The sequence below is a fragment of the Coregonus lavaretus genome (genome assembly GCF_964263955.1).
Source record: "Coregonus lavaretus genome assembly, chromosome: 5".
In the NCBI taxonomy this organism is placed as follows: domain Eukaryota; kingdom Metazoa; phylum Chordata; class Actinopteri; order Salmoniformes; family Salmonidae; genus Coregonus; species Coregonus lavaretus.
In genome coordinates, this window is record NC_139992.1 from 50,463,089 (window position 1) to 50,486,016 (window position 22,928).

General features: G+C 42.5%; 2 protein-coding genes across 4 annotated transcripts in view; one reads left to right on the plus strand and one right to left on the minus strand.

Moving 5' to 3' along the window:
* Window positions 1-2,997, minus strand: part of LOC311130158 (oxysterol-binding protein-related protein 8-like) — a 176,240-nt gene extending 173,243 nt beyond the window's left edge. For 2 of the 3 annotated variants that reach the window (XM_084162851.1, XM_084162850.1), the window contains exon 1: window positions 2,654-2,983. The gene's annotated coding sequence lies outside the window, so the exon portion shown is untranslated. Of the gene's footprint in view, window positions 1-2,653 lie in introns of all 3 variants that reach the window. The other variant, XM_084162852.1, reaches the window with a different exon arrangement.
* A 3,299-nt stretch (window positions 2,998-6,296) lies between these two features.
* The window catches only part of LOC311129053 (palmitoyltransferase ZDHHC17), a 37,753-nt gene continuing 21,121 nt past the window's right edge, over window positions 6,297-22,928 (plus strand). The window contains exons 1-6 of the mRNA XM_084161313.1: window positions 6,297-6,376; window positions 14,419-14,522; window positions 19,440-19,562; window positions 20,710-20,787; window positions 21,783-21,927; window positions 22,452-22,516. Of these exons, the coding sequence (XP_084017439.1) occupies window positions 6,314-6,376; window positions 14,419-14,522; window positions 19,440-19,562; window positions 20,710-20,787; window positions 21,783-21,927; window positions 22,452-22,516 (578 nt within the window). The 5' untranslated portion in view covers window positions 6,297-6,313. The remainder of the gene's footprint in view (window positions 6,377-14,418; window positions 14,523-19,439; window positions 19,563-20,709; window positions 20,788-21,782; window positions 21,928-22,451; window positions 22,517-22,928) is intronic.

Sequence of the window (22,928 nt, forward strand, 5' to 3'; positions counted from 1 at the left end):
TCTAAAAATATTCTGACCAACATATTTTGCAAGAGCAATTAGCCTACTGTAGCCTACTTTAACTTGCCTTTAACTTGTTCACTTATAAGGCCTAACTACTTTAGATGGAAAGAGCATTTCAATGACTCTGTAGAAATAAATAGTAGAAAAAAGACTGATATCATTCACGTGTAATCAAACAGACTCTGTCCAATGTTAAAAATAAATGTTATTAATGTGTAATTGTACTGTTACCAGATCATTGGATTTTAAAGGCTGTGTAAACTGTCTGTCCTTGTAAATAATAATAATAATATAATATGCCATTTAGCAGACGCTTTTATCCAAAGCGACTTACAGTCATGCGTGCATACATTTTTGTTTATGGGTGGTCCCGGGGATCGAACCCACTACCCTGGCGTTACAAGCGCCGTGCTCTACCAACTCGCCTTCTGGTTTGTTCTCTGATTTGATTACATTCGACGACTCTGTTGCGTGGCGCTACCAACGTGTTGGCATTAAGAATGTATTTCATTAACATGGCCGACACCCTCATTTAGTCTGAGCATGAGTAATCTTGCTCCCGAATGTAATTGTGGTGTCTGTGGGCCTGCTTTCCACTGCCATAAATAAACAAATAAAAAAAGCTATGCATTCAAATGACCCAGCGTATTAAATGACTCAGCACACAATGACATTACTCTCGTAGTAGGGAATCTCTCTGAGCAATGACAGAGTTACACACCATAACCAGTAAACCTGATAATGTGCAGTATACTGAAACGAGAGTGGGAATAAAGCACAGCAAGCTCAACAGCATGTCAGCATCCTATCTTAACAGGTATATAAAAGGCCTACGTGTAAATGGAGCAATAGACATGCCACAGATATCCCAGAGCTGAGCAACAGTACACAGGCCACGAGCTGCAGGTCTAGTTTGAGGGGCGAATAGAAACTATATTTGGCAGGCAAATGACCTGCATGGCTCTGGCGGCCTGAACCTATGACCGATGGTGTAGCTTACACCTCATCACTCACATGAGGAATGTTTCCTCTCTGGGTGAGATGACGATTACACTGCATTGCCATGCAAATCTGCCGAGAATGGAAAACATGGAAATATGTGATCCCCAATCTAGGCTAGGCTACCAGTCCACTCAGCCTGAATCCTTAGGAGTAGCCTAGTATTTGCCTTATATTTTTAGGAGGTGATAGTTCTTTGACTTTTAGGAGTTGATAGTCGTTTATAATAGTACAGTTGAACCTCAATATATCCTCTTAACAACAAAAGGTATATTTCTTATTGGTTGACTTTCACGTCTTTCAAGGAATGGCTAGATCAGCTTTGAGAACTACACTAATGGGAAATCATTTCAACCGCTTTTCTGTAGTATAACCAGTGCTTGACTTGGGCAGGCGCTCACCAGAGCCGAATACCGGCACCTCAAATGTTCTACCGCTTGAGCTCCTGTTCCTCTTATAGAATATTAGCTCAAAAGTATTGTGGAGCTCCTGCGCCTAAATATAAACAGTACCGGCAACCAAATTAAATACTGCCACCTATTTCAGTCAAAGTCAAGCACTGAGTATAACTCTGGTTTTAGTAGGCTAACTATACTGTAGCTTAAATTGTCTACACAATTTGTCTGCCGATGTATGCCTATATGTCTTATTTCCGTGTCCCGTTATGAAAAGAGGGTGCAGAGCATGTCATTGTAGAGCTGTTTCTCATGGTGGGGTGTCATGTTACGGAGCTCTTCACTCAATCAAGTGAGAGTTGTAACCTAATATCTGATCGAGCCTGGGGCTGCTGACGTAACGCAACAGCAGGATCTCAGTGTAACATGAAGTCAACTCAGGGTTGATGTTTTTGATGGCTGAAGATGTAAAATATAATTGCAGATATATTGTTACATTTTTCCGTGTTTGTTTTCCAAATGTGTTTGTTTTCCATTCGGTTCGCATTTGCATCTAAATGGAGGGCAATTCTATAATTTCCCTCCCAATACTTCAGTCAGTGCATTCAAAAGATGACAGCAAAATAAACATTTTTTTTTTTTAAGTGGTCTGTCAATATTTTTAGACAAAGTGAAGAGTAACAACTTGACTGTTATATTTTAGCCTGACAATTAATCACAGTTGCAATGTAGGGCTTCTTGTCATTCAACTAGGCTATATCTAGTCATGCTGACCATACACGGCTGCATTCTGATTGCTAGGTCATCTAGCTAATACAAATGTATGATGTCTTGACATAGCCACCTAACCTGTGATTGAAATACTCGGACAGCATCGTCGATTCCGTTTCCATTTACATGTATCAGATGAACAACAAGCGAGCTGGTTGGATCCTGCTCATTTCCCCATCATCTATTACATAACCCACCAGGCTAGCTGAATGATGAAGTCAGTTAGCATATTAGCTAGCTAGCCAGGTCAGGATAACATCTAGTTAGTATCATTGACGTTACATAAGCATACAGTTAACAACTCCATAGCCAAAATTGCTGTCAACAACTATATCTAACTTGCTAACTAACTATCTGGCTGGTGTGGGTTAGCACGCAAGCAGCATTTTGTCGCATTCCGAATTGTCACCCTCCGATCCGTTTCTCTTTTCATACTCACATAATTAACATCCATAGAAAGGTAACGTTAGCACTCCAGTCCTTACCTTGTTTGGTTCAATTGGCTTATCTGGTACCATCCACTGTTAGTTAGACTGTTGCAACTTGCTTATGATGTTATGCTTTTTTTTTTCGTTCGCTAGCTAAGAAAAACTGCAGAAATAGCTAGCTAACACTCTCCATCATTCCACACTCGTCAAGGAGTCAGGACAGCTGCCTGCTACCACAGGTTTGCAACATGTACCTATGGTTTTATCGAAAATAGCTTAATTAGTTGATGGAATGGGTCAGTTTCTAAAACTGATTTTTTTTTACATGTATTTTAAAGTCTATATAAAAGCTCTGAAATCCTGTTCGTTGCCTTCCTTCCTGTGAGTGCGAATGTTGAATCAGTGATTAATTTAGACGCCTGTAATCCGGTGATCATCGTTCGACTACTTTTGCTTGATGCTCGGCAGTCTGCATAACTAGTAGATGTCATGTTTTAAGGTCAAATAAATGGTCCATAAACAAATAACGAATATGTTGTGGCCCACATGTAATTGTAGAAATAAGCTAGCTACATTCCACGCGTATATGTTGCTGTGTCTATGAAGCCGTAGAATAATGTATGTGTGTAACCACTGAATATGAGATGAGTAGAGTCCGACATCTAGTGGCAGAATGAAGTAGCACTAGCCTGGGTACCAGTCTCTTTAGCTAAAGTTGCACTCCTTGCCACTCTTTGTCATTGCCAGACTGGCCTTTCGGCATCTTCAAAATATGAACGTTCTATCAATAATGAGCTCGAGGATATCAGAATATTTGATCCTGATTCGATAACCTTCACCGCTATCATCCAATCACAATGTTTTTGCAAACTAGACTGATAGGAAAACGTTATAATTTAATTCATACATTTGATTGGAAACATTCTAACAATGGCCATTCTGACGTAATATATTTAATTGTAAACATAAACAAGAACAGAGGATTCCCGTTTATTAAATGTTTACCACGAGCCAATGTGATCACATCATACCAGAGAAGCTCTCGCCATTAAAACTTGCTACTTCTAGGACACGCATTGGGCTATAGGCTACTGGTTCAAGCGCTATAAGAGGAATACAGAGGATGGAAGAGATATATTGTTATTTATTTTGCTCATTTGCACCCCAGTATATCTATTTGCACATCATCTCTTGCACATCTATCATTCCAGTGTTAATACTAATTGTAATTATTTTGCACTATAGCCTATTTATTGCCTTACCTCCATAACTTGCTTCATTTGCACACACTGTATATATATTTTCTGTTGTATTTTTGACTTTATGTTTTGTTTTACCCCATATGTAACTCTGTGTTGTTGTTTTTATCGCACTGCTTTGCTTTATCTTGGCCAGGTCGCAGTTGTAAATGAGAACTTGTTCTCAACTGGCTTACCTGGTTAAATAAAGGTGAAATAAAAAAATAAAATAAAAAAGAGAGGCCAGTGGAGATGTCAGCGGAGATGCATGAATTGCGCAAGATTGGAACAGTGAAGACAGAGGTGTGTAAATTAGCTCAAATCAGCAGGATGGGGGGCCTTTTCATTAGGAGGGACGTCTAACGTGGATCGCTAAAATAATGATTATGATCACCTTTCCTCAATTTAAACTTTAGACCTATGGGGACACCTATACATTCGACAGCCAAGCACGAGTGATCATTGTAGCCTTTTATCGACTAAACATGTATGTTGAAATATCTTCACGCCTAGAATAAAAACCACCAGGCTTCCGTCATAGACTCAATTGAATGAAAAAAATAAAGAATTACAGGGGGCAGTTTAGACAAATTAATCCCGAGTATATCTTCCTCTGGAATAAGGCACACGCTTGGATAATAATGATATAACCAACGTCTCTAGTAATACTATAGTTGTCTCTGTCTCCCCCTTTAACCCTCCCGTTGTCCTAGGGTCAAAATGACCCGCCACTGTGTTGAACCAACTTTATTACATTTTTATATTTTTGGGATCATTTGTGAGAAGGAGGCAGTGAGACTTTAAAGAAAGTATCACTGCCTCCTTCTCACAAATGATCCAAAAAATAAAAATAAAAAATAAAGTTGGTTCAACACAGTGGCGGGTCATTTTGACCCTAGGACAACGGGAGGGTTAAACGTTCCTTGTCAATTAATCTGAAAAACATTATTTTAACATTATGCTATAATGTTGCCTAGCCCTATTTTTTTATGGACTACAGCCAAGATTTGAAGATGAGACTAGATTTGAATACGTTTTTAGGAAAGGATAAATGTGAGTTGTGTGTCTGAGGTGCGCTGGTGGTTTTGATTGATGGGTCATTTTAGTGTGTGTGTGTGAGAGAGAGAGAGAGAGAGAGAGAGAGAGAGAGAGTTTGCTAATTCTCTCTATGCCCATTCAGAAAGTTTCCTTAAGTAGTAGCCTGTCTGGACTACATCTCTTAATAAGAGAGGCGGGACAAATAATATAACTGAAATGAGCATAGCAAATTGTAAAAATGTAAGCAGGTCATGATGATCAGCATATGTGCGAGGAATGACGACAGGTGCCAGTTTTGCGTTTCATTCCTCTAATTAATGGTATGCAACTGAAGCAAACCTAGCTCGATTTAATCTTGTAGGCTAATATTTTCCGTATCATTATTTCTCTCTCATTACAGAGTCCGCTCTAGCCACTTTGAACAACACGATCTTGCATTGACACTGCCTTCTCACAAGGGAATTACCGCAGCAGGTCGTAACGGTATTGTTTATTGTTCTTAAAATTCGAATTCTATATTGCGCCAAATTTGGCGCACACCCTATGTTCCATAACGTTGTCAGTTGTCATGGAAAATGTCAATGTTGTTTCCAACTATCAATCAGCAACAGCACGGTTGCATATTGAACCTTGAGATAGCCGAAAAGGCAGTCAAGGAGTGGCAAGGAGTGGAATAGTTAAAGAGACTGGTCTCTGACTAATGTAGCACGGTCCCTTCGAAAAATAAAAATAATTCATGCACATTGCACCACTGAGGTATATATTGCACAGTAGCTTTATGGAAGCAAACAAACCATTGCATACATTTACGTAGGGTTAATTTTGGAAGGGAAACATTTTATTTATCCAAAAAAGTTTTACATCTTTGAAGTAGCTTAACTAACGGTACAGTGCATTAACTGCTTTTCCAAACCTATTTTAAAATATGTATAGCCATTACGGTGTTAGTGATGATGTTAGTACTACTCAAGATGATGGTAAAATACATCAATATTTCTTTAGAAAATATGCATATTTTAAAAAAACATTTGACGCAATTTCTCGTGCAGATTCATACAGCTGCAAGGTGGAAATATTAGCTTTCAAGGTCATCAATGCACGCGCATATCTGAATCAGAACGTTGTTTCGTGTCAGGCATTTGTTATGATAACAGTAGGCTATAACAATTACACCTCAAATGGCTTTACATTGCATGTGGGTACAGATCTCCTTTCACGACATAACCTATTGATACTGATATGGATGACCCGATACAGAATTATCCCAAAACGATGATGTGACACAATGACGTAATGCAACATCAATGTACCGCCACAAAATCGCAGGATGGTTCGTGAGCCTCGAGCATCGCTTTGACCGAACATCCATCCTCATTCCATCCTCCTGTTTGTTTCTACAGAGCATTGTGTCCCATAATGCTTGGCGAGATTGACCACCAAGATGGCTGACGTTATGGATGAATATGAGAAAGAAGCTGGCTGTGTCCCTATTCTTCATCCAGAGGTAAGCTGCTCGGCCCTGCATCTTTGCACAGGGTTATAACGAGGGTGGATCTTGTACAAGTCGGAATCGACTAAACAGTATAAATTCACCGTGTTTTGGGAGAACCACGACGTCCCCCTCATTGGGAGGGCAGCCACCACCACCACCAAATGCATGTCAGGTTTTCCTCTGCTGCGTAATAGCATGTTAGCTAGCTAGCTAATTTTGCTAAAGGGGTTTCTGTACCTAGTAATTGAAACGACATTCTTGCATTGTTTATTGTGCCCAACAGATAAGCTATCTTGCAAATAACTGAATTACCGACAAAGAGATTGTAGGTAGCTATATGCTTTTTTATTGTCGTCACACAAGCAGGGCTTTGATGCAGCCCGAAAAATGACTTGTGCTGAAATGTCATGTTGCTTGGTAGGTGATGGCAACGTTAGCATGCAAACAGAGATGGGTGCGGGCCTAGCTAGCTACGTAGTTAGCGTGGCTAGCCATGTCAGTGACACTATTTGTCATGGAACGGCAATTGCATTAAACTTCTCTGTTCTTAGCCAACATTCAGCATGTTTACATGTAGCCAGATCAACATATTAATGGGTTAGCTAGCTAGCTAGGTTAGCTAGTTAGGGCCAATAAACTAGCTAGCTAAAGATGTTACCAGCTAGGTAGCTAGTAGCTAGTCAGCACTATATATGTTTAACCCATAGCACAGGAATTAACACTTGAATATCATGTTGTGAATGTGATTAATTGTGAAACAATAGTTATATTTATGTTCTAGCTGTATTCCAAATAATTTCAGATCTGACTATCTTTAGGCCTTATCTGTGTGTAGATCGGCTTAATGGCCGAAATGCATCCAATGTGACTGCTGAGATAAATACAGCGAGCTAGCAAGCTACCCTTTATTTAAGTGCTGGCCGTCCGATTACTTATGGGCTAATTTATACAGCACCCAAGACTTATTCACAGAACTTAGTAAGAGTTGAGCACGTCATATTTGGCATTTTAGTCTATATAGCCTATTAAATATGGCCTGGCAAATGACCTTTTGGCTCAGTCCTCAAAATTAGCTGCCTTGTTGATATTTGTGTAAATGCATTTAACTATTTGGAGTGCAAGGATACGGACAACATGGCATTCAAAATATAACTTGTTACAGGCCACTTGACACTTGATTAACAAACATTAGATCTGTTTTCGTAAGAATGGGCCAGTACAGGGAACCTGTCATTGTAAATTATTCATGGTTTACTAACTCACTTGTGTTGGCCAACTTGTTACACCACCTGGTGTAGGAAGCTAATTTCCCCCCTCTAGTCTTGGTGCAAAAAGTGCTACGTTTTCAGAACGGAGCTGGCAGCAAGCCACAGAAACAGCCATTTATTTGAAAAAGCCAATATTTGAAAGACAACCAATGGGCATTAAATAGTGCCGTCTTTCCTTTCGTAAATCACTTGGCACAGCCACACACTCAAACACACTGACTGAACATTCGCTCTCAAAGAAAAGCACATTTTCCTGGTATTAGACTCACACCAAGTTGCTGCCAAATGGGGCTATGTTCGCTAGATGCTTTCAGTTTTTCTGCTTTCTCTTTTTGTTACTCTTGTGGTTAATGCACATTGCTTTTGCGTTTTTGATATGTCAAGCCTCAGTCCTCTCCATTTACTGGTTATGCAGGCTCTTTTGACATGATGTCACAATTACTGATTTCTATGCATAGTGTGACTTTGCATATATTCGATTTTGCCTTTGGTCCAGCACAGGGCAGTTGGGCCTGAGGGTGAAGGAGGGTAACCGAAAACAATGTCACCTTGCATTAAAATCCCATCGGACGCTCAACCTCTGTTACGGACAACTTTCCAGCGGAACAAAACAACTGCATGTCCTTTAGGAGAGGGTGAGACCTGAAACCACAAGGCACGTTTAACCTGCGGAGGGTTGGGTGTTGCTGTAGTGATAGACCACCTAAACTCAGGATTATCTAGCGTTCTATTATCAAAGTAGAGGAAGCATTACGCCTCTATCACACCGACAGCGTCGTTGCATTTTGGCACACCAGAAGTACATTAATTTCCAATGGAACGCTGCATTTGCCTTGCAGCATTGCGTTGCAGAGGCAGTTGTAGTGCGTTCTGTGTGGTGCATACGCTGGATTTATCGAACGTATCCGTCAAACTGTATGCGTAGACGCCTTGACAGAAATGGTAGCAGAAGGTGAATGTTGATGTTTTGTTCCACACGTATCCAGATGATGCAGCGTACCATGATGCAGCAATGACGCTGTCAGTGTGATGAAGGCGTTAACAACACAGCCACCTGCAATCACATCGGTTAATCCCTGGATAGAGGTTACACTTTCCCAGATTGTCAATAATAGTGTTGGCCTATGCTTATTGCCTCAACCTTGTTGTTGCTGTTAAAAAGCCTTGGACCTTAGTGCCCTCAGCAGGTTGACAAAAGGCTTTTTCAGATTCCTCCAAAGCTGTCATGTGGCTTTCGAGTCACAGGGCTTTGTGGAAAAGCCATCTCCACTAATGCAGCATAGCCTAGGCCTAAATGTTGTGCGTCTCTGATATAGGCTATGCATTTATGGCCCGTCTCCCTGATTTGTATTTGAATGAGAAGCCTTTACTGTTCTCTGGTTGATCTCTAATAGAGAGATACGTGAAATTAAAGTGCCACATGACACCACCATCATCCACCTGCTCAGTTTTGTGGTGAACATCTGGTGTACTCTAGGGAGTCCCAGAGAGATGCACATCAATAAGCTACCCTTGGATACGACTGTTTGATACTCAAGTTCACTTATTCTCTCTGTCTAGGCCTGTGTTTTCCCCTCTGAATCTCATTGAACATGTCATTTCATGAATTTCAACCTCTGTTGCAATCTTTCCTATTGTTAATTGTGTTTGTCTGACTGTCAGCCACAGGTATAGGCTACGTCCCAAATGGTTCCCTATTACCTACATAATGCACTACTTTTGACCAGAGCCTTATGGACCCTGGTCAAAGGTAGTGACTAGGCTATATAGGGAATAGGGTGTCTTTTGGGATGCAGCCATAGCCTAACTCCTAGGCTCCTGACCCAGTTTGAAAATGCAAATGATTGTTTTTGCATAGAACAACTACAGAATCTTGCTCCGTTGCTGTATTCATAATGTCAATGGAGGCAATAGACGGCACAGATAATGTAGAAAACTGAGTCTGTTTCTCTTTGGGATCCTTATCGTTGCTTCTTTAACATGGAAGTTCTCCAGTCCAGGTAGCATCCTCTCTCACTCAGCCATTGTCCTCCCATTAAATCAAACTGTGTGGCTTGACTATTGAAGTAGTCCTACAAAATAAATGGCCTTCTTTTGAGATTGTTTAGATTGGGCCCGTCCACTGTGGTTAGTTAAGCCTTATCCTCTCCGTGCTTCCGGACCTCATTTGGTTTGAAGAAGAGCCAACAGTCATTGCACAAGCTAGTGGCAACCCCTAGCTACTGAATGGACATAGGAGCAGCTTCAATAGATTATGAGCGCGTCACGTGTACTCTACGATGGTCAAGGACACGTGCCCTCTGCCCTGAACAAACTTTAGTCAGTGGGTCAGGTGCAACAAATGGTGGAATGTATTTAAAGTGTTGGTGATGAAGACTGGATCCAGAGATTGTATTTACAAAATATAGGCTACAGATGCTGGAAAATCCCCTAGTTGACTAAATGATTTGACCTAACTTGTAAAGATAGGAATACAGGAACATCGTCACAGACCTGTACTCTGAATGTTCTAGATGATGCTTGTTTATGTCTATAAAAAAAATCTGCCACTAAACGGAAGAGAAGAGCACATTAGCCCATTATGGGGATACTGCAGCTAATACCCAACTCCATAGGCTACATTCAGGTTTGATTTTTTTGTAGCCTCTTTTTGATATTCAGTATTTTTAGATCCGAGCGCATGACACCGTCCCCTGGGGTGAGCGTGCCATATGTCCCTATTGACTGAGAACCTCCCTAGATCACTGCTTCTTAAACAGACAATATTCAAATCGTGAGTCAACTGGATGGTATAAAAACTCATAGATATAATGTTCTCGCCACTTCTGCTGCTCATTGCCTCGTCGAGTGGATTAACAACTAGCAGACATCCAATTATAGGGCTAAAATCGTACACGCTGCAATTTTCTGTTCCACTGTGGCCTGTAGTTACAATGACCATCAGTTTGATGGTGATGAAGGTAGGCATTAACCCAGTGGTGTATTCACTAGGAAGCAACCGGAAGCAAATAGACCAAAACTGGGAGGGACTACCTGAACTTGTCCAATAAGAAATGCTTGTTTCGTGTTCCGTTGGTTTTACTACTGCGTGCAGTAATGTGAACCTGTTTAACCTGGAGGTCAAAGGTTATCGCTGGGGTTCAAGGAACAGGTGCTCAAGACAGTGTGGCCTATTCCTCTCACTGCTAAAGACCTGTGAACGCTCTCTCCCTCACCACATATATGAATATAGATGAACTGAGGGGCCTTGAATGCTGAAATTGATGACTGTCATGTGAATTTCTATCTCTAATTCAACCTAAGCTTGAATCATTACCAGAGGTTGTAAGGCTCTGGTTTTAATCATCAATGATTCAAGGTCCACAACTCACAAGTCTTATCTGTATTTTTATTCATGGAGAGAGCTCTCCTGCCAATGACACAAACAGACGATTTTATACCTCCTGGACTTGACTCCTCCCACCTTTAGGTGACTTTTCTAAACAGTTTCCCGCCTTCCCCCTTGAATGGTTAGTACCGCCCCCTCTGTTAGTGGGTTGACACTACATGATAATTCTAACATTTATACTGTGTTTGGGGTGAAATCCTTTAGTCATTATTCTTAAAATCCAAATTAATCTAACAATGACACACTGGGTAAGGTTGTTTTATTCAGGGTATGAACTGCATGTTGATTATGTCACACTAATGCAGGGTTTCCCAAACTCGGTCCTCAGGACCCCAGGTTTTTTGCCCTAGCATTACACAGCTGATTCAAATGATCAACTAACCATCAAGCTTTGATAATTGAAATCAGCTGTGTAGTGTTAGGGCAAAAATCGGAGCCATATGAAGCCAAAATGTAGGAGCCATATGTTACTTTCCTCTTAACAAAAAAATACATGGCAGAGCAATGCCATGACCTGTGTTTATGTTAATACTGTACTAGCGATCTGAACATATTGTTGGCATTCAGTGACTTCTCTTTAGTCAGTGTTTACCTCGTTAGTGCACACCGTAGAAATACGTTTTGCGATAAATAGTTTTGCAGTGAAAACAAGATTTTTCCATTGGACAAATTCAGGTAGGTCTGTCCGCGTGTCATCCTGTTTGCTTCCATTTGGATGCTAGTGAATACACCCCTGGCGTACTGACTGTCCATCTTGTTTCTCTCACTGCCATGTAAGGAGAGCTGGGTCAGCTCTTCACACTACTCCAGTGTAACTCCAGTGACATGCTGCAGGGCTGATTGTGCATGGGTGGCTTCAGGCACCCTTAGTGCCTCTCACAACTCACATCTGGCTGTCTTTGAGGCACTTAGATGGGCCCATTGAGGCCCTTAGTCAAGCCCCCTTGTCCCTTAGCGAACACCCATGGCTGGAGACTGACATGCTGATCTGATCATATCATTGGCTACTGATCTAAAATAGCCCTAGCTTTGTTTGCTCTGTCTTTAGGGGTTTGTTGTATTGCCAAACCATCCTCCACCTTGTCAGATAATGTAGTTACTGCTAGATTGATCCTCGACTAACCTGTACCGGTACCCCCTGTATATAGCCTTGTTGTTATTTTATTGTGTTAATTGTTATTTAATTTTTTACTTTAGTTTATTTAGTACATATTTTCTTAACTCTATTTCTTGAACTGCAATGTTGGTTAAGGGCTTGTAAGTAAGCATTTCACGGTAAGGTCTCCACCTGTTGTATTCGGCGCATGTGACAAATAACATTTGATTTGATTGGAGCGACAGGCCGTTATGGCCTCACCAGCAAAATATCCCATCTCTGTTCCTGGAGGAAGTTGCTTGGACCTATTTCTCAGCATTTGTTCAGATCAGGTTACTTACCGCTCTCAACGACATAACAGTGCATGAAATGGACCCAATCCGTTCCTCGCAGAAAGCAAATTTGTGGTTTAAAAAAACCTCTCCTTAGCAGGATGCTGGCAGACTCACCAGAATTCCACTCTTTGCGGCTGTAGCTATTCTGATGAATACTCTTACTATAGGCTAGTGTTTCCCATACCTAGCTCTGTTCTCCCTCAGGCCAGAGTTTGGCTTCCATTGTTTTCAATTGACAAGTTTGTTACCTTATGGTCATGTGTAGCTCAATTGGTAGTGTGTGGATCTTACAACGCCAGTGTCATGGGTTCGATACCCACTGGGGCCACCCATAAGAAAATGAAGGCTATGCACGCACTACTGTAAGTCGCTTTGGTCAGATAAATGGCATATTATATTATTATATGTCAGGGAGCATGGATGTGATTTCAGGGCCTTTTGAAAGACTACCAGAGGGTAAAGTTCTCCTCTACACCATCAGAGGGCCCAGGGTAGCATCTGGACATCTGCCTGACCTGCCTCCTCCCTTCACCCCTCTCCATCCTCCAGTCATCTCTACCCCCTCTCCTCCCTTCACCCCTCTCCATCCTCCAGCCATCTCTACCCCCTCTCCTCCATTCACCCCTCTCCATCCTCCAGTCATCTCTACCCCCTCTCCTCCCTTCACCCCTCTCCATCCTCCAGTCATCTCTACCCCCTCTCCTCCCTTCACCCCTCTCCATCCTCCAGTCATCTCTACCCCCTCTCCTCCCTTCACCCCTCTCCATCCTCCAGTCATCTCTACCCCCTCTCCTCCATTCACCCCTCTCCATCCTCCAGTCATCTCTACCCCCTCTCCTCCCTTCAGGCTAGCCTGTAGATTACTAGATTATAGATTACTATACATATTTAATGATCTCATTATAGTCCTTACCCCCCATTAACTGTCTACCAAGTACCTTTCCCATCAGATCTTCATCCTTGTCGCCTACTGTAGGTCTATATGATTAATCATTTACCAAGTATTTTGTACATTCGTTTTAATTCCGGATCAGTGTTGCTGATGTAGCTCAGTTGTAGGGATGTAGCTCAGTTGGTAGAGCATGGCGTTTGCAACGCCAGGGTTGTGGGTTCGTTTCCCACGGGGGGCCAGTATGAAAAATTAATAAAAAATAAAATAGATTATAATAATGTATGCACTCACTTAACTGTAAGTCGCGCTGGATAAGAGCGTCTGCTAAATGACTAAAATTTTTAAAAAATGTGTAGGTCCTATGGCTTTTAGATATGGAATTGCTGTCGGGCTGTAAAATTATACCTCACATTTTGTAGGAAGTAAGCCTTGTACTAGTAAGCCTTGTCCAATCCATAATGCCAATAGGACAGGAGCCCATCTCCTGATTCTGTAGCGTGGGGCAGCTTGATGTACAAGCACACCCCCTGGACAGGACGCTAGTCTGCCGCAGGGCCTTTCATAGGAAAATAGATTTAGTAGGAATCTAGACCTATTATGGTTGTTTACAGTCTAAGCTGTACACGTGAACCAAGTTTCATGCTTTTATGAAAATGCTAATGACCCAAAATGTGCATTCTCCTGGACTAATAGTGTTGTTCAGTGAAGGTTATAGAGACCGAATGAGGACTGGGATGTGATGTGTATTTACCAGTCAGAGCAAGGCTGCAGTAGAGCAGCCCTCCCAGCGGGAGGGGGAGGTTAAAGGACGTTGCCATGGCATTGCAGTGGAGGCTAATTGAATGTGAAGGCCCTATATGGGCGTCCGCGGCTCTCTGGTGCCCATCATCCTCAGAACACGACACAGCCTCCTCCAACTCTCTATCGCTCAATCTCTCGTGCGCTTGTTCTCGTGAGATGACGCTGTGACGTCTGTGTAGGCCCACTGGGTCCAGGCAAGGCATGGATTGATGAAACTCATGGCTTTTTTCTCTCTCTCTCCTATCTCACCCTTGCCACCCCTCTTTCCCAACAGGAACTCAAGCCCCAGAGTCACTATAACCATGGCTACAGTGAGAATGTGGGGCGCAAGAGCCACGTGGATGACTACAGTACCTGGGACATCGTCAAAGCCACGCAGTGAGTACCCACGCACCGCTGGGTGTGTGTTTGCGCGTAAAGCTTGGCCAGTGTGGTTAAAGGTATGCAAGTAATGTGGGCTGGAGAGACCTTTTCCTCATTCTACAACTGGTTTTAACTATACCCCAACAGGAAGTGTTTTTATCTTACTTGTATAACAGGGCAAACATTATTTACGTTATTCTCCAGCACGTAGGCCTAACTGCTTGAGAAAGTGCTGCAGCATCCAAGCGGCTCCCCAGACGTGGCTAAGAGATGCTGGCATTTCAGCTCAAGGCTCTCCCAGTTAAATGTGAGAGACTGTACAGCTATTATGTGATTCCCCCAGTGTTCCTAAATCTATGTTAACTTTCCTCCTGAAGAGGGTTTACAGCCGGGAATGAGTTTACAGTAGAGAGCAGACCTGGCTAGGTCAAATACATATTAGTCTCCCAGTAGGTCAAGTATTTGACATGCGCTCAATTTAGTTTGCCCTCTTACAATGGAACCAAAGGAATAGTCCCCAAAGTGTAAACCCCAAGCTAAATACATTTAACTATTTGAAAGTATTTCCGGATCTGTACACAGATTACAGTTAGTTTGTATGGCTGAGAAATGTGACCCCAGATCGGCTGTTAGAGAAACCTTTAAGCACCTCTAACATTGACATCCAGTGTGGAAAACAACCTCAAGCTGTCACCTTATCAGCCTTGTTGTCATGTCCTATCACTGCTGTAGACTAGTGGCTATCAATCCCTGCTCCAGGTCATATTACTGCTGTAGACTAGTGGCTATCGATCCCTGCTCCAGGTCATATCACTGCTGTAGACTAGTGGCTATCGATCCCTGCTCCAGGTCATATCACTGCTGTAGACTAGTGGCTATCGATCCCTGCTCCAGGTCATATTACTGCTGTAGACTAGTGGCTATCGATCCCTGCTCCAGGTCATATCACTGCTGTAGACTAGTGGCTATCGATCCCTGCTCCAGGTCATATTACTGCTGTAGACTAGTGGCTATCGATCCCTGCTCCAGGTCATATCACTGCTGTAGACTAGTGGCTATCGATCCCTGCTCCAGGTCATATCACTGCTGTAGACTAGTGGCTATCGATCCCTGCTCCAGGTCATATTACTGCTGTAGACTAGTGGCTATCGATCCCTGCTCCAGGTCATATTACTGCTGTAGACTAGTGGCTATCGATCCCTGCTCCAGGTCATATTACTGCTGTAGACTAGTGGCTATCAATCCCTGCTCCAGGTCATATCACTGCTGTAGACTAGTGGCTATCGATCCCTGCTCCAGGTCATATTACTGCTGTAGACTAGTGGCTATCGATCCCTGCTCCAGGTCATATCACTGCTGTAGACTAGTGGCTATCGATCCCTGCTCCAGGTCATATTACTGCTGTAGACTAGTGGCTATCGATCCCTGCTCCAGGTCATATTACTGCTGTAGACTAGTGGCTATCGATCCCTGCTCCAGGTCATATTACTGCTGTAGACTAGTGGCTATCGATCCCTGCTCCAGGTCATATTACTGCTGTAGACTAGTGGCTATCGATCCCTGCTCCAGGTCATATTACTGCTGTAGACTAGTGGCTATCGATCCCTGCTCCAGGTCATATTATTGTAAACACCAATACCCCATCATGTCAAAGTGGAATTTTGTTATCAGACGTTTTACAAATGAATAAAAAAGGAAAATCTGAAATGTCTTGAGTCAATTTGTTATGGCAAGCCTAAATAAGTTCAGGGGTAAAAATGTGCTCAACAAGTCACATAAGTTGCATGGGCTCTGTGTGCAATAATAGTGTTTAACCAGATTTTTGAATGACTACCTCCTCACTGTACCCCACACATACAATTATCTATAAGGTCCCTCAGTCGAGCAGTGAATATCAAAAACAGATTCAACCACAAAGACCAGGGAGGTTTTCCATTGCCTCGCAAAGAAGGGCACGTATACGTAGATGGGTAAAAAATAAAAAAGCAGACATTGAATATCCCTTTGAGCATGGTGAAGTTATTAATTACACTTTGGATGGTGTATCAATACACGCAGTCACTACAAAGATACAGGCGTCCTTCCTAACTCAGTTCCCAGAGAGGAAGAAAACCGCTCAGGGATTTCACCATGAGGCCAATGGTGACTTTAAAACAGTTACAGAGTTTAATGGCTGTGATAAGAGAACTGAGGAAGAATCAACAACGTTGTAGTTACTCCACAATACTAACCTAATTGACAGAGTGAAAATAAGGAAGCCTGTACAGAATACAAATATTCCAAAACATGCATCCTGTTTGCAACAAGGCACTAAAGTAATACTGCAAAAGAAAATTGCAAAGCAATTCACTTTTTGTCCTGAAATATAAAGTGTTATGTTTGGGGCAAATCCAATACAACACGTTACTGAGTACCACTCTCCATATTTTCAAGCATAGTGGTGGCTGCATCATGTTATGGGTACAGTGGCTTGCGAAAGTATTCACCCCCCTTGGCATTTTTCCTATTTTGTTGCCTTACAACCTGGAATTAAAATTGATTTTTGGGGGGTTTGTATCATTTGATTTACACAACATGCCTACACGTTGAAGATGCAAAATATTTTTTCTTGTGAAACAAAGAAATAAGACAAAAAAACAGAACTTGAGCGTGCATAACTATTCACCCCCCAAAAGTCAATACTTTGTAGAGCTACCTTTTGCTGCAAGTCTCTTGGGGTATGTCTCTCTAAGCTTGGCACATCTAGCCACTGGGATTTTTGCCCATTCTTCAAGGCAAAACTGCTCCAGCTCCTTCAAGTTGGATGGGTTCTGCTGGTGTACAGCAATCTTTAAGTCATACCACAGATTCTCAATTGGATTGAGGTCTGGGCTTTGACTAGGCCATTCCAAGACATTTAAATGTTTCCCCTTAAACCACTAGTGTTACTTTAGCAGTATGCTTAGGGTCATTGTCCTGCTGGAAGGTGAACCTCTGTCCCAGTCTCAAATCTCTGGAAGACTGAAACAGGTTTCTCTTAAGAATTTCCCTGTATTTAGCGCCATCCATCATTCCTTCAATTCTGACCAGTTTCCCAGTCCCTGCCAATGGAAAAATTGTGTTCTCGGGGTGATGGGAGGTGTTGGGTTTGCGCCAGACATAGCGTTTTCCTTGATGGCCAAAAAGCTCAATTTTAGTCTCATCTGACCAGAGTACCTTCTTCCATATGTTTGGGGAGTCTCCCACATGGCTTTTGGCGAACACCAAACGTGTTTGCTTATTTTTTTCTTTAAGCAATGGCTTTTTTCTGGTCAATCTTCTGTAAAGCCCAGCTCTGTGGAGTGTATGGCTTAAAGTGGTCCTATGGAAAGATACTCCAATCTCCGCTGTGGAGCTTTGCAGCTCCTTCAGGGTTATCTTTGGTCTCTTTGTTGCCTCTCTGATTAATGCCCTCCTTGCCTGGTCCGTGAGTTTTGGTGGGCGGCCCTCTCTTGGCAGGTTTGTTGTGGTGCCATATTCTTGCCATTTTTTAATAATGGATTTAATGCTGATCCGTGGGATGTTTCAAAGTTGCTGATTTTTTTATTTTTTTATAACCCAACCCTGATCTGTACTTCTCCCCAACTTTGTCCCTGACCTGTTTGGAGAGCTCCTTGGTCTTCATGGTGCCGCTTGCTTGGTAGTGCCCTTTGCTTAGTGGTGTTGCAGACTCTGGGGCCTTTCAGAACAGGTGTGTGTATATATACTGAGATCATGTGACAGATCATATGACAGTTAAATTGCACACAGGTGGACTTCATTTAACTAATTATGTGACTTCTGAAGGTAATTGGTTGCACCAGATCTTATTTAGGGGCTTCATAGCAAAGGGGGTGAATACATATGCACGCACCACTTTTACGTTTATTTATTTTGTAGCAAGTTTGGACTATTTTGTGTATGTCCATTACATAAAATACATTTAAATTACAGGTTGTAATGCAACAAAATAGGAAAAACGCCAAGGGGGATCAATTATTTTGCAAGGCACTGTATGCTTGTAATTGTTAAAGGACTGGGAGTTTTTCAGGATAAAAAATAAACGGAATGGAGCTAAGCACAGGCAAAATCCTAGTGGAAAACCTGGTTGTCTGCTTTCCACCAGACACTGAGAGATGAATTCACCTTTCAGCAGGACAATAACCTAAAACACAAGGCCAAATCTACACCGGAGTTGCTTACCAAGAAGACTGTGGATGTTCCTGAGTGGCAGTGTTACAGTTTTGACTTAAATCTACTTGAAAATCTGGTCTTCTAACAATGATCAACAACCTATTTGTCAGAGCTTGAAGAATTTTGAAAAGAATAATGGGCAAATGTTGCAAAATCTAGGTGTTGAAAGCTCTTAGAAACTTACCCAGAAAGACTCAACGCTGTAATTGCTGCCAAATGTGATTCTAACATGTATTGACTCGGGTGTGAATACTTATGTAAATGAGATATTTCTGTATTTCATTTCCATTAAATTTGCATACATTTATAAAAACATGTTGTTATTATGGGTTATTGTGTGTAGATGGGTGAGAAATATATTTAATCGATTTTGAATTCATTCTCTAACACAACAAAATGTGGAATAAGTCTAGGGGTATGAATACTTTCCTAAGGCACTGTATAAATATGTTGTCATAAATGTGAGTATGGTGCAAAGTGCAGACATGGGTCTAGGTCTCCCACTGGAGTAGAATAGTCTGACCGACAAACAAAGAAGGCTTTGTGTTTCTTTTATTGAAGAAAACCTATATAAAGACACTTCATCCTCATGATTTGAGGGTTAATTTATGTGCCGTGTTAACTGAAGGACAGAAAAAGCTATGATGGCAAGGGATACTGTTAAAGGCAACGTGTGTGTGTGAACCGTGTGTGTGTGTGTGTGTTGAGCCTATTCTAACCTTGTCTACCTGCATTCTCCAGGTATGGGATCTTTGAGCGCTGCAGAGAGCTGGTGGAGGCGGGCTATGACGTTCAGCAGCCGGACAAAGAGAACGTCACACTCCTGCACTGGGCCTCCATCAACAATAGAATAGACTTGGTCAAGTGAGTGACACACAGACACACACACACAAAAGAACCCAATGCCCTGGATCTCATCTCACTATTCAACTGTCTTACATGTGATTTATGAGTTGCAGTAAACCTACATGTACACGTGAAACGCTATTCCCAACACCCACCTATGGGATGTTTCTCCCAGTCAGATTGGATCTCATGCAAGCATACTGTCCTATGTCCCTAAACTCACATACTCATCACACAGGACATAGTCCTAGAACCCTAAACTCACAGGACATACAGTCCTATAGCCCTAACGCCTCGATCACACTGACAGTGGCATTGCGTTTTGGTACACCCAGAAGTACATTCATTTTCAATGGAATGCTGAGTTTGCCTTGCAGCATTGCAGAGGCAGTTGCAGTGCATTCTGTGTGGTGCATACATTGGATTTATCAAGGGATGCGTCATATTGTATGTGTAGACGGCTTGACAGAAATGGTAGCAGAAGGTGAATGTTGAACCTTTGTTGCACACATATCCAGATGATGCTGCGTACCATTTTGCGCAGTGACACTGTAGGTGTGGTCGAGTCGTATACTCACATACTCACACAGGACATAGGCCTGCATGGTCCTATACATTAGTGAAAACATTTTGCAACAGAAAACTAGTTTCTTATAGGACATGTTCAGTTAGTCCCTCCCTCCCTGTTTGTTTGCTTCTGCTTGGTCCCTAGTGAAGTGGACCCAGGTGTGAGTGAATGCACTCATGCTACTGTGCTGTCTTTACCATACCATTGTGGTGCAGAGTGACGTCCTGCGCGCAGAGTGACGTCCTGCAACACACACACTGTACATTACAGGACTGAAACATTGCCAGAACCATGGTCCCTCTGTAGAAGAATAGAATCCCAAACCATTCTAATACAGCAGAGCAGGAAGGGAGAGAACAAGTTCCTGGATGTCTGCTAAGGTCTGAGCAATCAATTCCATTGAAAGGGCAGACACCCTCTTAATACGTTATATTCCTGGAGATCCTGATGCAATAGGAATAAAGCTGAATTTGTCCATCTGTTTTATCACACTGCATCAACAATCTAGTCTTTTCACCGCCTGTAGTTGTGTGTGTGTGTGTGTGTGTGTGCGTGTATGTGGGCTAAATGTATTTCTGACTGTGCCTCTGTCTGTAGGTACTACATATCGAAGGGGGCGATGGTGGACCAGTTGGGAGGTGACCTCAACTCCACACCACTGCATTGGGCCACAAGGTAAGAGTGACTACAGTAAATGAGGCATTAACAGACTCTGGTTCAGTCAGCTTTCCAGGACCAAGCTTGACCAGCAGTCCCAAAACGTTAGGTCCTGTTGGTTATGTTGATGTGTAGACATGACCACCTAGAGATAAAAGGGAAAGGTTATATACTGTACGAAGTAGAGATATTGTTTCCTGTAGACTCTCTTCTTTCCACTGTGTGGGTGTCATGGGGCATGTTTCTGCTAAAGTCCTGTTCCCACGAGTCACACGATACCTTCAGGGTTGTATGAATACCCAGTACTACCTCTCCTCCTCACCCTGTCAGAGAGCTCTACTGCATTATTCATATGATCAGCAGGGGACCCCATACTTAGCCAGGGCTCACGGCTTTGTCAGCAACCCTCCCCTCCCCGCTAGTGACCTTTCACACTAGATAGGAGTGTAGCCCATCTGTCGGATCAGTAACACTTTCTATATGCGATTTATCTGTAGCATTGTGGATATAAGGACTGAATTGCAATGTTGTTGAGGATTGTGTTTGGATAAGTAGCTAGTGCATCAATCTTCTTATTAAACCATCTCTCAATTGGATGTATTTTATTTATTTTATGTAGTATCTACGTTTCATTTGCATTACATTTTAGTCATTTAGCAGACGCTCTTATCCAGAGCGATTTACAGGAGTAGTTAGGGTTAAGTGCCTTGCTCAAGGGCACATTGACAGGTTTTTCACCTAGTCAGCTCGGGGATTCAAACCGTTTCCTATCTACAAAACCCCCAGAAGACTTTACATTTGGATATTGGTGCAATCTGTCATTTCCATTTCTGCTGTTAATAATGGTATGTTAATAAGGGGGTTTGGCAAGTTTCTACTGTGCAGCAAATGAAAGTTACAGATTGCGCTTTTAAACAAAACAAAACCCAGAAGCATGTATAAATGCTAATGTCTCGCAATACCAGTTAGTTCTGGTGCTCATCAACATAATCATATTGTGTGTGTGTCCACAGACAGGGCCACCTCTCCATGGTGGTGCAGCTGCTGAAGTATGGGTCAGACCCCTCGCTCATCGACGGAGAGGGCTGCAGCTGTGTCCACCTGGCCGCCCAGTTCGGACACACCTCCATCGTGGCTTACCTCATCGCCAAGGGGCAGGTACGCAGAGTGGACCAACCCCTAACCCTGTGTACTTGTGGGGATCTGAGAGGCTTTGATAGGTGTAAGCAATATTGTGAAAATTCTTCTTAGCCGATTAGAGGGCATTGTGGAGATATTACCATATTTCTTCAACCTATCAAATCCTCTCAGATCTCCATAAGTGTGTAGGGGCTAGGGGTTGATTTGGGATTGGCCATGAGGTTATGCAACTTGCATCCATTGGATTTACTGTGACATCACCCTTGTGTTATATTTATTCTGATCTCAGCAGAACTGAAATAGTGTACGTTCAAACTTTCAAAGCTTTTCTCATTTATTCAAATCACAGAAGTTGTTGTTGTCAGCCACCAGGGGGTGTTGTTTCATTCGTTTTCCACAGCTGCATTCACATTGGGAGCGCTGCTAGGTTTTTCCTGGATCTGTTCAGTAGCTCAAACATCTTCAAAAAAACACAGTGTCGGTCTTCTCTCTGTTTATTGGGTGTTTGTGACCATGTGCTCTTTCTCCCTCTCCTCCTATAGGATGTGGACATGATGGATCAGAACGGCATGACTCCCTTGATGTGGGCAGCTTACAGGACACACAGGTGTGTGTGTGTGTGTGCGCGCCATGCTGCCGTTCGCATGGATGCCGTGCCACGCGTTCACCCATATCCTTCACCTGTGGGATCGGCTGAGGGGTGGTGGGGGGGTGCTGAGGAGTATTTCTGTCTGTAATTTAAAAAATAATTCTGATTGGCTGTGCCTGGCTCCCCAGTGGGTGGGCCTATGCCCTCCCAGGCCCACTCATGGCTGCACCCCTGCCCATTCATGTGAAATCCATAGATTATGGCCTAATTAATTTATTTCAATATGAACTGTAACTCAGTAAAATCTTTTGAAATTGTTGCATGTTGCGTTTTTATATTTTTGTTCAGTATAGATACACAACATTTATAAATGGATCAAAAGACAGATAAGACTGATACTAAAAGCACAAAGAACAATGTGCAGTGGGCT